Below are 14,015 nucleotides of genomic sequence, written 5' to 3'. Positions count from 1 at the left end.
AATAGGCTTCAGTACACTTGTGCAGATGGCGTGATGAGGTAGAACGGGCAATATTCCTCCAAGGAAGACCCAGAACAGAAGCAGCAGCTAGGTTAAATCACAGCGCAGGGGCATGGCAAGGCAGAAAAAAATCTCAAAACTCTGAAGGCTGCAAAACACTAGTATCAGTTACCAAGAAAGATCATGGAAAAAAAAAGATTATGGAATTTCCTGTAGGCTATTTCTAGAAATAGTATATACTCTTGTTAGCTTAAAACCTAATATTGACCCGTTTGGTTGTCTTTTCTGCAGAACGGATAGTGGACTAGATAATGGATTTTTTAAGAATTCTTTGAACGTTACGTTATCTATCTGCAAAGTGAAAGTGACACTATTTGCCTAACTGGCATAATTTAATTTAGAAAAATAACAAAATTTTACCAAGCTCAGCCTTGGAAAACACAAGGAAGGTATCATCCTCATTGAGGTTTTTGTTAAAGTCAATACAGAGCTCACTCATTCTTTTCTTCATTGATTTGATTTCCTGAAATGAAGATAAAAATACAGGACATTACCAATAAAAATAAACTTACTTTTTTTTTTTTTGCCATCACTCAAGTAAATCTCACAAAGCCAACCTTTATGTAAAATACTTCCCTCAGGAAGTATTTTCTTAGAGATGTGCTTGATGAATAGCTTTCTGCAGCCTTCCGTCATGTCCATGTGTAACTGTGTGTAGCATTTACTCATAGAGAAGTCTGGTGATGTGCTACAAATTGGTTTTAAATTTAGGAATAAATAAATTTAGGAGGTATAGCAAAAGCAGTATCTGGCACATAGTACACACACAATAAGTAGAAGTTGAGGATGAACAAATCCAATAGCCCATTACCAATTAGCATATTTCTCATCTTTTCCAATTCGAACTTTCAATTTAGTAATCAGCATCTGGTGTTGAAGTAGACTAAGACATAAGAACTAAGTAATTAATTCTAAGGTCACTCTGGGAAAAAAAAATGTAACATCTTAGTTTTACGGAGTCCGTCCTTCCTTCCTTCCTTCCTTCCTTCCTTCCTTCCTTCCTTTTGTAAACATTTATTTATTTACTTGAAAGCCAGAGTTACAGAGAGAAACAGAAACAGAGAAAGAGAGAGAGATTTCCATCCACTGATTCACTCCCCAGATGCTACAACAGCTGGAGCTGGGCCAATCTGAAGCCAGGAGCCTGATGCTTCTTCCAGGTCTCCCATGTGGGTGCAGGGGTCCAAGCACTTGGGCCATCTTCCAGTGCTTTCCCAGGCCATTATCAGGGTGCTGGATCAAAAGTAGAGCAGCCAGGATGTGAACTGGCACTCATATAGGATGCCCGCACTGGCGTAACCTACTATACCACAGCACTGGTCCCTCAGGGGAATGATTTCAACACGCCCTCCAGATAATTCTGATGTACACTTAAATTTGAGACCGCAGACTTAACACACATGGCTCGTGTTGTTCTTCCACACTTTGGTGTCTCCTCAACCTGCCTTCACTTATCCCTACTTTACAGTATAGTAGTCACGTAGTTCAGATAGAACCTGATCCTATCTGAAGCTATCAGATATCTCAGGACTTGCATTCCCCCAACCATTGGGGGATTCAGGATTAGGCACAGGACCCATTCTGGGACCTTAAGACATGAGAGGAAGTTTGATGAAGGCTCTGTATGTTCAGGATGGTGGGATTTTTAGATTTACATCAATTTTAGAAATAAAAGGAAACCAGTCTTTGGATAACACTAACGCTGAAGAAGATAGAGGAAAAAAAATCAAATGGCATATGACACCATCGTGTGTCTTGATTCAACTAACTCATAAGCTTATTCACCTCTGGACCTTCCAGTTATACAGGCAAAAAAAAAAAAAAAAGGGATTTTGCTAGTTGCAACTAAACATATCTTAACTACCAGTGTTCACGTCTCAAACAAAACTGGGCATTGACCAGGAAGGGCAAGGTCAGGTAAGCGAGATCAGCCACAATTCTCTACCCAGGCTGAAGAGAATACAAGGTAATCAGAGGGCACATCCATGGAAGAAAGGTGACCATGCCTCTGTGGTGCCAACAGTTATATCCACTATGCTGACATCACTTGGTTGGGATTTCTTTCAAACTTATTTTCAGTTCTACTGGCTAGAAGAATGACCTGAAAATAAATCACGGATTATATTTCCTGTCCAAGAAGAATGAGGTAAATTCCACAGCCAAGTTTATTTCTGAACTTGGAAGACTCAATCAGCAATAGCTAAAACAAAACATTTGAGGGCCATTTTTCAAAGCCAATCTCTCTTCCTTTAAGAGGCATATATCAGTCTCAGAGTGTTCCATTCCAAAGGGCTGGTTTCAAAGCTCCCCATCAATAAGGATTTCATTATTAGTTCCCTATTTCTGTGTGATCAAAGGAATGAGAATACAAATCAACTATTAAGACCTGGAACTAGCTCTTAAAGAATATATAATAGAGCAAGGAAAAATAAGCAAATAGACATGAAACAAAACTTGGACATAATGGAAGAACAACTAAGTTATCAGTTATTTATCAGTCACCAGGAAATTCATCTGAGTTGCAGAATTTAAAACCAAATGCAAATGGCATACTAAATATCTTGTAAATGGATGTTACGAGTTACCTTATTAAAACCATGTTTCCCTATTTTCTGACTTTTGTTCTATTTTGCTTTATTTATTCTTTGTTGGTGGTGGCAGTGTTATTTTTCAAATAAAGAAACATAAACTCACATTCTGTACTTCTTCTGGAAGGTGGAGCCCATTCCTTCTTCCCATTTTAACTGACTTTTCCAAGTATCGTCTGGCTTCCGGCTTTATCTTCTCCAGATCACAGGTTTCCTGAAATGAAACAGCAGGACAACCACTTCTGTTGCAGCAGTGCATGGGTGAATTATAAACTATGAGGTCAGAGCAAATTTATTCACCATCTTTGCTGGGCTAGGAAGCATACAGGTGAATACGAGACAGGCCCTTTAGAAGAACTAATTTCTTTATGCTTTACTGAGCTTCTATTTGTTTAAATAAGAAACATTAAACAAATAAAAAGCTAACTAGAATTGCTTTCATCAGAATCCAGGGTGCCTGTACCTCTTCAGAGTGTGATAATAGAAGTATTTGCATAATCTCATTCTGAGAATCCTTTATGACTGAGTGATCTTTTTCACAAAACAGATTTCTTATCACAAATCATCTGGATTTCATTTTCTATCATTTGCTAACCTGGTTCCACTTGAGAGGCAGGAATAGAAATAATGGGGGTAAACTCTACATAAATGCGTAGTGGGACTCTCTTGCCAACATACCAAACAAGGACAGCTGGATAAAACCCCAGCAGAAGGCTGCCAACACTTCAAAAATGCCTTTCTGTCATTTGGCAAGAGAGATCAAGGGACTACAGCAAGCCGCATACGAACAAGTATCTGGGGGAAATGAGTCAGCACCGCACAGACCAGGAAAGCTGGGTAGTGAATCTGAACCTGTGTGGAGCGACACAAACAGCACTCGGAAGAACAGGGGGCCCTGGAGGAGAATGGAGAATTCCCCCTGCCACAGCGAGGTAATGAAAACAACAGATGTCTCTCCAAAACGGGCTGCAGAGTGCACATGGCACATGTGAGTAGCTGGTCAGTTACCGGTCCCAAGGAGGAAATGGACTCTGGACAAATTCAGCAGGTGTAACAGGTTCACCTTGGTTGAGAGTCAACGAGGGATTTCTGTCACTAGAGCCTTAGCGACCTCCTATTGGTTGGACACTCTGCATGGAAGACCTGGGCTGTCCATCCCTAATTTACCAACTAAGTAAAGCTTTAAAAGAATTGTGTTTGGCTTTAGAGACTGTATTTCAGATTCTTGGTGCTAGGTTCACTCAGCAATTGTTCTATAATTTTGCACTTACGGCTGCAGCAGGCAAAGAGAGGTGCGGTTTAACGCAGGCAGGGGAGGTGTTATAGCCAAAAGCATCTACCTTATTTGCCTGCCAATTAAAATTTTGTGTCACAGCACTAAAACACTTGTGCATCCATTACTCATCATTTCCTCTGAGTTTATCCTCAGCGGAGGACAGCACAGTTACACTCCTTTTTCCATAGCCTGCTGTATCCCTGGAGAATTTGTAAGCATGCTGGTATGACTGGAACTGGAATGCCCCCTAACTGGTATTGGCATATGCTGGCACCCCACAGCAGGTGCCTACCATGGGAAGAAACCAAAATAGCCAGGGAGAGAACTGGGTTATGGACTGGTTCCCTCAGGAATGGCCAGCACTTCAAATTCAGTGCTCTTGCAGATGTGATTCCCTTGAAATGAAAGTTGGTCTAGGCTGGCTTCAATAGCGCCAGGAAGTCTGTGCTCAAGCGTGAGGCATAGCAACAGGAGTCCCCAGACGGTAAAATACTGCAACTTGGGAGGCTGGGAGAATGCCTGGTGGGAAGGCCCTGGCAGATGCTGAGGTGAGCAGGCTGAGAGCTAGAGCACAGGCCATCCTGGCAGGGAAGTGAGCCAATGAGAAGCTGGGACAGTGGGGTTCCGGGCCTGCGGGGCTCCTCACCAAGCCTCAGCAGTGCATGCAAGCGGGACTCCTACTCTGTGCTGGAGCAGGGCAGCCTCCCACACTAGGCAGGTTGGAAGGAGCCACCACAGAGGTGGCAGCGCTATTTCAGAAAGACTGCAAGTACACTCGGGAGAGTAAACGCAACATTCATGGTTTAGATGAAAATCACCTCCAAAATAGGTGATACAGGTATGACCAGAAAGACTGCAAGTACACTCGGGAGAGTAAACGCAACATTCATGGTTTAGATGAAAATCACCTCCAAAATAGGTGATACAGGTATGACCAGGTAGAAGGATATTCTGAGAAAAATCAGCCCTGAATTAGAGTGAATTAAAATATGACTAGTGAGCTGCACTGAAATATTTAATTTAACACAAAAATGATACTTAACAAAAATCTGACTCGGTCACAAGCAGACACCCCTTGGCAGTCTCTGAGGTCTGAGAAATCCCTGGAGGTCTCTGGTAGCAGGAAGACACTTGTGAGATGTGCTTCTTAAGTACATTTCTGATCCAGGGCTGATCATAATAATAATCGCCCGTATAATCCCCGAGCAAGGTCAGAATTACTGCCTGCGGATCTTCAGAGGAACTGGTCAGCACTTCTAGACTGCTTTTACTGTAATTGCACCTTCCTTCCTGAACAAGAATTTCTCCCCCTGACTTTGTTTCAGACCTCTTCGGGAGAAGTTTTTCTTCTTTAAAGGGAGGACTGCAGTACCCTGCGTTAACTTCTAAACATATATGATCTGACAGACGGGCCCTTATTTTTATGTCTATAGTGACAGACTTAAATCCCCTCAACTTCCTCCTGTAGCAAACAGCTTTCATATAAATGTGTCCTCTCTCTCACAAGTGTGCTCAGACACTCACGCAACAGACAAGAAAACTGGGCTTCCATGACTTCGCCATCTAATGGTAAAAATGGCAGAGATGAAATACTCCAAGTTCTTAGTTTAATGCTTCTCTCAATGTGCATTTTACTACATTCCCATCCTTAATTCATTATCATTCTTTAAAATTTCACAATAGGCTAGTGCCGTGGCTCACTTGGCTAATCCTCCGCCTGCGGCGCCGGCACCCAGGGTTCTAGTCCCGGTTGCTCCTCTTCCAGGCCAGCTCTCTGCTGTGGCCCGGGAGGGCAGCAGAGGATGGCCCAAGTGCTTGGGTCCCTGCATCCACATGGGAGACTGGGAGGAAGCACCCAGCTCCTGGCTTCAGATCAGCACAGTGCTGGCCGTAGCGGCCATTTGGGGGTGATCCAACGGAAACAAGACCTTTCTCTCTGTCTCTCACTGTCTAACTCTGCCTGGCAAATAAATAAATAAAATTTCACAATAAAAAATATGAAATGCCCTTAATTTTCCCCAAACTCTCCTCATCTTCTGTCTCATGACTTTGTCCTGTGTTTTGCAAAAGACCTTCATATTTCAAGTCTCTAAAATATGTCAATAATGACTTTGGTGGAATTTTCTGTGTTGCACACACTGTGTATACAAATAGAAATAATAACGTTAGAAAAGCACTGAAGACTGAGGTAGCAGCTTCCTCTATCACTTGAGAAACAGATTCATAAACTTAGAATTTACTAAGGAAATGCTGTAATAAGGCATTAGAGTATGTTATTGAAAAGCTAAATCAGAGAAACAATTCCCAGTTGCGTCACATGGAGTTAGTTTCTGCTTCCCTCTGCACTCATGCCCTCCCATCCACGGCCTCACTGTTAGGTTTCATTCTGCTGCTGTGAAGAGGCCAGCCTTCAGCAGCCGCCTATAGGGAAGCACAGAGGGCCGCGTCCTGCCTGCTGACTCAATGCACCATCCCAGGGCTCACGGCCGCAGTGGGGCCAGGGCGGGACCCCGACGGGGGCCACCACACTCTAACCGGGGCCAGTTCAGTCCCGCTCAGCAGACATTTGCTGAACTCCAGCTGATGCCAGGCACTAGGAAAACAAAAGGGAAGATCCCAGAGAAACTTCCGGTCACTTGAAGGGATAAAAGGACTTATAGATAACTTCAATGTCATGAAGTACATGCAAAAGGGGGTAAGTATCAAATGAGGGGCACCAACCCACAGAGAAACTAAGGCAACATAGTTGGTGCTTTATACCTGGATACTCAGGCTTCAAACAGCCAAAGTTACAAGCTTCTGTAGTACCGCTCCTGAGCAATGACTAAACTTATACATTTCGAAATTAAGAAGGCATGGCAAATAGAGAGAATGGAATGGAAGTGAATTTTGGATAGTTTTTTGTTCGTTTTTCTGTCATAGTTTTTAAAGCAGTGGTTTTGCATCTTCATTTGGCACTGGTTCTCCACGGCTGGGTGAGTAGGAGAAATCACACAATGCTAAAAAGCATCCACCCTTAATCATATGCCCTCTTTACTGTAACATTAAAACTTCCACATAAATCATTAACAGGTTAAAATAGATTGACAAGAACAAAGCTTGCAACTCTTAAAAAATATAGGTAATAGTATAATAGGTCACTGTATTTCCCAAACTTAGCTTGTATAATTTAGTCACTATTTCACTAAAGAATTCATCTCATGCATTTTTTACTTAGCAGGCCACTAGAATAAAATACGCCTGGACTGTTAACATGCAGACACGGTACATTTTTCTCATCAATATGACTGAAAAGAGCATGTAGGAAACTTCTTTGATCTTCTTTGCTGGGCTTTTTGGCCAGTGATTGAGAATCCACAGTCAGAACTGGGAAACGACAAGACTTGTGGCCGTACCTGCTGAGTTTTGACAGTTCTGATGAAGAAATCCTTACTACGTCACTTTTTTTTTTTTGGTATAAATAAGGATACATTTAATGTATGCATTTTTACAATATCTACAAATGAAGAAAACTATATATTAAGTAATGAGGACAAATCAAATCTACCCTTCAACTTATAAAATAGGACATTAACAACAGTTGCATTTTCCTATACAATAGGTAACTTATGCAGAAGATAATTGTTTTGAATTTTGTGATTAACATTTTTCCAGTCTCATCATTCATGTATATTTTTAGTTTTGCTTTTTTCTGAACTTTATAAAATAATACAACATTGTATAAAGCATTCTGCAATTTTTCTTTCATTGTTATTAAGATTTATATGTTGCTCCAGCCTGCTCTGGTTTATTTATTTCAATGCTATATATAAGATTTCATTGCACAAATGTACCACAATTTATTAATCCATTTTCTTTCTGTTGGAAATCTACGTTGGTTCAGTGTTTTGATTTTGTAATGTTGCTACAAACGTTTATCCAACTTCACCTGTATACAAATGCAAAATATCTCTGGGTAAACTCCAAGCATAGGCAGGGAGGACATGCTAAATTGTAAAAAATGTAAGACCCAACTTTATAATGCTAAGTTTTTCTCTAAATTGGTACTGATTATTTTTAATCAATTATACTCTTACAAGCAGTGCATAAACATTCTTCATCTACATCCACAAGGAAACTTAGCATTTCCAATTTCTCAATTTCTGCAAATGTTTGAGAGAAAAACATTGGTAATCATTTGTGTTTCCCCCATTTCTAATGAGGTTTAACATCTCTTCATATATGTACTTGCCACTTGTGTTTCTCCTGAATTCTTTATTTCGTTGCCCATTTTTCCACTGGTATTGTTTCACTGATTTATTGACTGTTGTAGATTTTTATTTATATAGCCTAGAATATGTTTCTACTCCAATATTTTGCAAATTTATTTTCATTTTCTTTATCAATAGAAGTTATTTATTTTAACTTAGTCAAATCCATTAGCCTTTTATTTCATAGTCAGCACTTTTTGTTTAAGACATGATCCCTGTCCAGATCTCATATAGCTGCCTATAAAAATATTTATTTGTTGAAAGGCAGAGTTGCAGAGAGGCAGAGAAAGAGAGAGAGGTCTTCCATCTTCTGGTTCACTCCCCAAACGACTGCAACGACCAGAGCTGGACCGATCCGAAGCCAGGAACCAGGAGCTTCTTCTGGGTCTCCTATGTGGGTGCAGGGGCCCAAGGACTTCTTGGGTCATCCTCTGCTGCTTTCCCAGGCCATAGCAGAGAGCTGGATCGGAAGTGGAGCAGCTGGTACTTGAACCAGTCCCGATATGGGATGGTGGCACTGCAGGCAGCTTCTTTACCTGCTAAACCACAGCACCGGCCCCCTATATATAAACTTTTATTAACTAAGACTAATCTGTCAGTAATTGTTTTCCAGTTTGTCAGGAAGACAGCCAATCATTTCATTTTTTCTACAAGGATAGCTCATGTTCTAGTACCAATTAGCAAAGGTTTAATGGATTCAACTGCCACTAACTGGTTTCTCATTTTAGTCCGATGAACATTCACTGCATGCTTACTTTATATCAGGCACTCTGCCAGAGGGTCAGGACAGAATCAAACATGGTACCTCCTCCCTTGAAGGGTTCAAAATGAAGTCTACATGGTTTTTCACAAGCACTTACCAAGTAAGTGACTGTGACTATTGGAAAGTTACCATTTCTTTATTTTTATTTTTTTTAAAAGATTTATTTATTTGAAAGTGCTAGAGAGGGAGGGGGAGAGGGAGAGGCAGAGGGAGAGGGAGAGAGAGAGAATTTTTATTCACTGGTTCACTCCCCAGATGGCTGCATAAGTCAGGGTAGGTATAGGCTGAAGCCAGGAGCCAGGAGCTTCTTCCCGGTTTCCCCTGTGGGTGCAGGAGCCCAAGCACTTGGGCCACCTTTCATTGCTTTCCCAGGCCATTAGCAGGGAGCTGGATCAGAAGTGGAGCAGCCATACAGGGCGCCGGCACTGCAGCCAGCAGCTTTGCCTGTTACGCCACAACACTGCCCAGAAAGTGACCATTTCTGAGGGCCAGTTTCTTCAGTTATCAAAAGGGCTACTTCACAAAATTGGTAAAAAGATTAAGTTAGATCACTCTGTCGATACACAAATGTAATGTTTCTAGCCAGGCATTAGATGGCAGGGAGAAAGATGAGGTCTAATATAGCAAAGTAGTGGCCTCTTAGAAGTAGAGGAGGAGGTATCTCCCCACCTCCACCAAGGAAAGGCATGTGAGGAGGGACACATGGGGCCATCTGCAAGCCAAGAAAACAGCTCTCGCCATACTCTCATCCTGAACTTACAGCTCCCACAACTGTGAAGATAATACATTTCCATTGTTTAAATCACCAACCCAGTCCATCATATTTTGTCACGGCAGCCTGAGCCGACTAAGACATACTCTGAGACCTGGTAAAGAAAGAGATGCCTGCTGGGCTCCTGCCTGCTTCGATTCTTGCCACCACTGCCTGAGACCACAGGTGAGACCTCCGTCAGAAATGCCCGGCAGATTCTCTCCTGCATTCCTGACACCCAGAAACTATGAGGGAAACTCCAATGATTGTTGCTCTTTCTGGCCACTGCGTTTTTGGGGAACGTCAGGTCAATAGGCAACTGAAACCTTTATTGCTCACAGATCTGCACTAAGAACCATGGAAAGCAAAGTGATTTCACCTTTCCATTTATTAATCCTAAGTGAAAAATGACATAACATTTTCTATCTAGTTTGGGTAATATATTTAATTACTGTCTACATTAGTGGCACCTTGGAAACTGCTATTTATAGCACCCTCATTTTAGTAGAGCAAGGCTGAAATTGCTGACTTCCTATTAACTGAAGATCTTATTTATGCACCTTAGAGAAGGCTCTGTGTGTTACAATATGTCTATTATCACATATTTTAGAATAAAATAAATAGACTATTTGGATTATATGTAATTTGGTCCTTTAGGTATGCATGGGATGAAATTTACCATGTATGTCCAATTCTGGCAGAAAATAATTCTTACAATTCTAGAATTTATAAAATATTGCTTAAATAAACATAACTATTTGTCAGGGAAGGTATTCCAAGGTAACCAACTTTACCTGATGAGCTTCAGTGCAAAAACAAACACAATTGTTATTTATTATTATTCCAACATCTTGACAGACAGAAGCCCCTAAAAATGTAAATATAATAACCCACATGCATGAGAGTAATTACTCCACTGGAGAGAAGAAAAGTTATGGAGCCAAATCTGAAACTACCTTAAATTGTTGCAATAAAGCCCTGAAATTAAATCAGTTCAACCAACTGCACAAATCTGATGAACGCGCTGGTGAACACTTGGTCCCTGTGGTGTGCTGTTCTACTGGACAGGCTGTAGGTTGGGTCAAATTCTGTCCCAAATACATACAAAATTTTAAAGAATGTCATAGAAATCTAAAAACACACAACTTTGAGATCTTGATAACACCCCTAAAGACTCAGGTAAGATGGACTAGCAATACCATTATTCCAAATGAAAACTTAGATTCAAATAAATAAATACATCTTTTTTTTTTTAAGGGGTCCACCGTTGTAGCACAGTGGATTAGGCCGGCTGCGAAGGCAACATCCATACAAATGCCAGCTAGGGTCCTGGCTGCTCCACTTCCCATCCAGCTCCTTGCAAATGTGCAGTGGAGGGTGGCTCAAGTAGTTGGGTCTCTGCCACTAGGGAGACCCAGATGGGTTTCCAGGCTCTTGGCTTCAGCCTGGCTAAGCCCCAGGTGTTGTAGCCATTTGGAAAGTGAACTGGGAGATGGAATCTCTCTCTCCCCCTCTCTCTCGTACCCCCAGCTGCTCCACTTCCAATCCTGCTCTCTGCTATGGCCTGGGAGAGCAGTGGAAGATGACCCAGGCTCTTGGGCCCCTGCACCTGCATGGGAGACTGGGAAGAAGCTCCTGGCTCCTGGCTTTGGATTGGCCCAGCTCCGGCCGTTGCAGGCAATTGGGGAGTGAACCAGCAAATAAATAAATAAATCTTTAAAAAATAGAAACTCTAGGAAAAATTCTTAAGTACACACGAAAATCTAGAACTGGGAAGAAAATTAGGTCACTTAATGATTAAATCAAACTGTGAGATTATAAAGGCCAATTCAAATCATATAGAATAACAACTATGGTCAAAAGGAGAACAGAAAGCAGATTAATTTCTAATAAAGAAAGATCACAAAGTTATTTTTATTTATGCAAGTTATTTTTATAGTGCCAAAGGTGAACTATTATGAACTATACAGATGATTATCAATTGTTAGGGTGAAAATTCTTATCTGACATAAGAAAATAAATAGCATATACATCTTACATGGTGACTTGAAATCTTGATTACATATTCTATCATGAGTTCCAAATTAAAGTTTTATATTGACTCGATATAATTTGTAAAAAAGGAATAAAATTTTTTTTAAAATTTTGGAGAAACATACAAAATTGAACGAAAAGTGCCTAAGGTTGGTAACATACCAGTTGTTTTCCAAACAAATCAGTGAGGTGGCAGGAAAATTAAAATTTAAAACAAAGATATGAGGAAAATGTCAGAAGGCAAATCAAGGCCTGAATATTTTGAAATTTTGTAATATTTTGAAAACTCAAAGAGGCTTTTACATTGAACCGCCAAGTTCACGGTGATTAAAAAAACCTTAGATTTACAGTGTGCATTCATCTATACCTAGTCTTTAATTTTAAATGAATGGAATCAGCAACTCAACGGAAGCCACAATGATGCAATACAGTATTGGGCAATGCACATTATTATTACCATTGGAGAAAACCTAGGAAAATTCAAGTACTTTTTCTGGTGCTCACTTCTTAGTTTTAGAGTTGTTTTTCATTTTAAAGGGATTTATGACAACATTTACCTGTAAGTGAACGATTCTCTGAAATATATCTTCTCTCATGCTCATCTCAATATCAAAGCGAGAAAGCCTCTTGTCCGCTTCTGTACTTGCTGCCCGTACTTCTCTGTCAGTAGAAACATGCTGAGGAAAGTCTAGCATGGTTCTTTCCACTGTTGAGAGAAGAAAAACTATGAATGCTGAAGGTCTTGTCAAACACACAGCCAAAAAGCACTCGCCTAAGTGAACGATTATCCCCATGCAAGGTGTTCATTTCACACTTTCTGTAAAGGTTCCTAAGGCTACCAAGAAATCAGCATATAAAGGACTCAGCTGCTTCAGTTGGCATCACGATGAACAAGAAGAATGTGCACTGAGCACTTACCAAAGTATGCTTAGGGTATAATTTATACCCGGGGAAAGTGGCAAGGTAAAGACAGTGCCTAGAAGCATCTTAGGGTCTGGGAAGGTCAGGGGAAGGATCCATAAACAGATGAAGAACAACACAGGCCACAGCACGCTGACTGTCAATGAACAAGACCGTAACTGAGAGGCAGCAGCTGGCCAGGGCCAGGGCCCAGGGTAACACGGTAAGAAGGCTGGACCTCAAAGGAGGCGGCGGTCAGCACGGAGTTGTAACAGAGACTGCAAGCCTGGGACAGGCAGAAACAGGAACAAGCAGAGCAATTTGGTGGGATGGAGTTTGTTTAGAACAGAGCTTCTCAACCTTTCTTACTAGACTCCTGAGGGAACCTAAGTAAAGTTAGAGACCTCACTCTGAGGGCACACGTGCACATGGAGGTACGAAGCTCCACACAATTTCAGAGATTTCCCGCTGCACACATCTAAGAAGCAGCAAGAAGTTGGGAGAGATGCTGATACTAATTAGTCTGCTCAAGCCTCCACAGAGCAAAGCTGGCTCTTGGCTTTTTTATTTATTTGTATTTTGACTCTAAATGGGCAAAAATCTCTCATGTTAGTGAAATAACCAATACTATAGAAAAAATGAATATATTTGTAGTGATGGTAGTGGTGATGCTGTGATAATGAATCTATGCTTACTTTATTATCTTCAGTATTTTGAAGGTATTATACACAGACAAAATGTATATGTGACACAGCAGACAGTACATTATCCTTCACACACCGGGACAATGTACAGTCAAACAAAGCACCTCATATCGTCCACTTCAGACACTGTGACAGGGTCCAGTGTTGTGGCACCGTGGGTTAAATCTCTGCTTGTGCCAAATTGAGTCCCGGCTACTCTGCTTCCGATGCAGCTCCCTGGTAATACAACTGAGAAGCAGCTTATTGGCCAAGTGCTTGGGCCTCTGGATGGAGTTCCTGGCTCCTGTCTGTTGCAGCCATTTGGGGAGTGAACCAGTGGATAGAAGATTTCTGTTTCTCTTTCTCTAACTCTGCCTGTCAAATAAATAAATGACTCAAAAAAAATCCTCTGATCAAAATAAAATCTTTAAAAAAAATACACTGTGACAAATCTTTGTAGAAATATCTGCCAGAACTATCAAGATAAACCATAATGTGCATTTCTTATTTTTTTTTTATTTATTTATTTTTTTTTTTATTTTTTGACAGGCAGAGTGGACAGTGAGAGAGAGAGAGACAGAGAGAAAGGTCTTCCTTTGCCGTTGGTTCACTCCCCAATGGCCACCGCGGCCAGCGCGCTGCGGCCAGTGCACCGCGCTGAGCCAATGGCAGGAGCCAGGTACTTATCCTGGTCTCCCATGGGGTGCAGG

At 41.2% G+C, this 14,015-nt stretch overlaps 1 protein-coding gene across 6 annotated transcripts in view; it reads right to left on the bottom strand.

The window, feature by feature from the left end:
- NLN (neurolysin) overlaps positions 1-14,015 on the bottom strand; it is a 95,788-nt gene that overhangs the window by 43,694 nt on the left and 38,079 nt on the right. For all 6 annotated transcript variants that reach the window (XM_008262286.4, XM_089312810.1, XM_070056768.2 and 3 more), the window contains 3 exons: positions 12,280-12,428; positions 2,755-2,862; positions 421-523 (listed from right to left, as the gene is read on the bottom strand). In XM_008262286.4, the coding sequence (XP_008260508.3) occupies positions 421-523; positions 2,755-2,862; positions 12,280-12,428 (360 nt within the window). The remainder of the gene's footprint in view (positions 1-420; positions 524-2,754; positions 2,863-12,279; positions 12,429-14,015) is intronic.

This window comes from Oryctolagus cuniculus, chromosome 14 (genome assembly GCF_051225735.1).
Source record: "Oryctolagus cuniculus isolate XC-2025 breed Fujian yellow rabbit chromosome 14, ASM5122573v1, whole genome shotgun sequence".
Taxonomy (NCBI): Eukaryota; Metazoa; Chordata; class Mammalia; order Lagomorpha; family Leporidae; genus Oryctolagus; species Oryctolagus cuniculus.
Note: the sequence above shows the minus strand (reverse complement) of the source record. Positions and strands in the feature narration are given on the sequence as shown.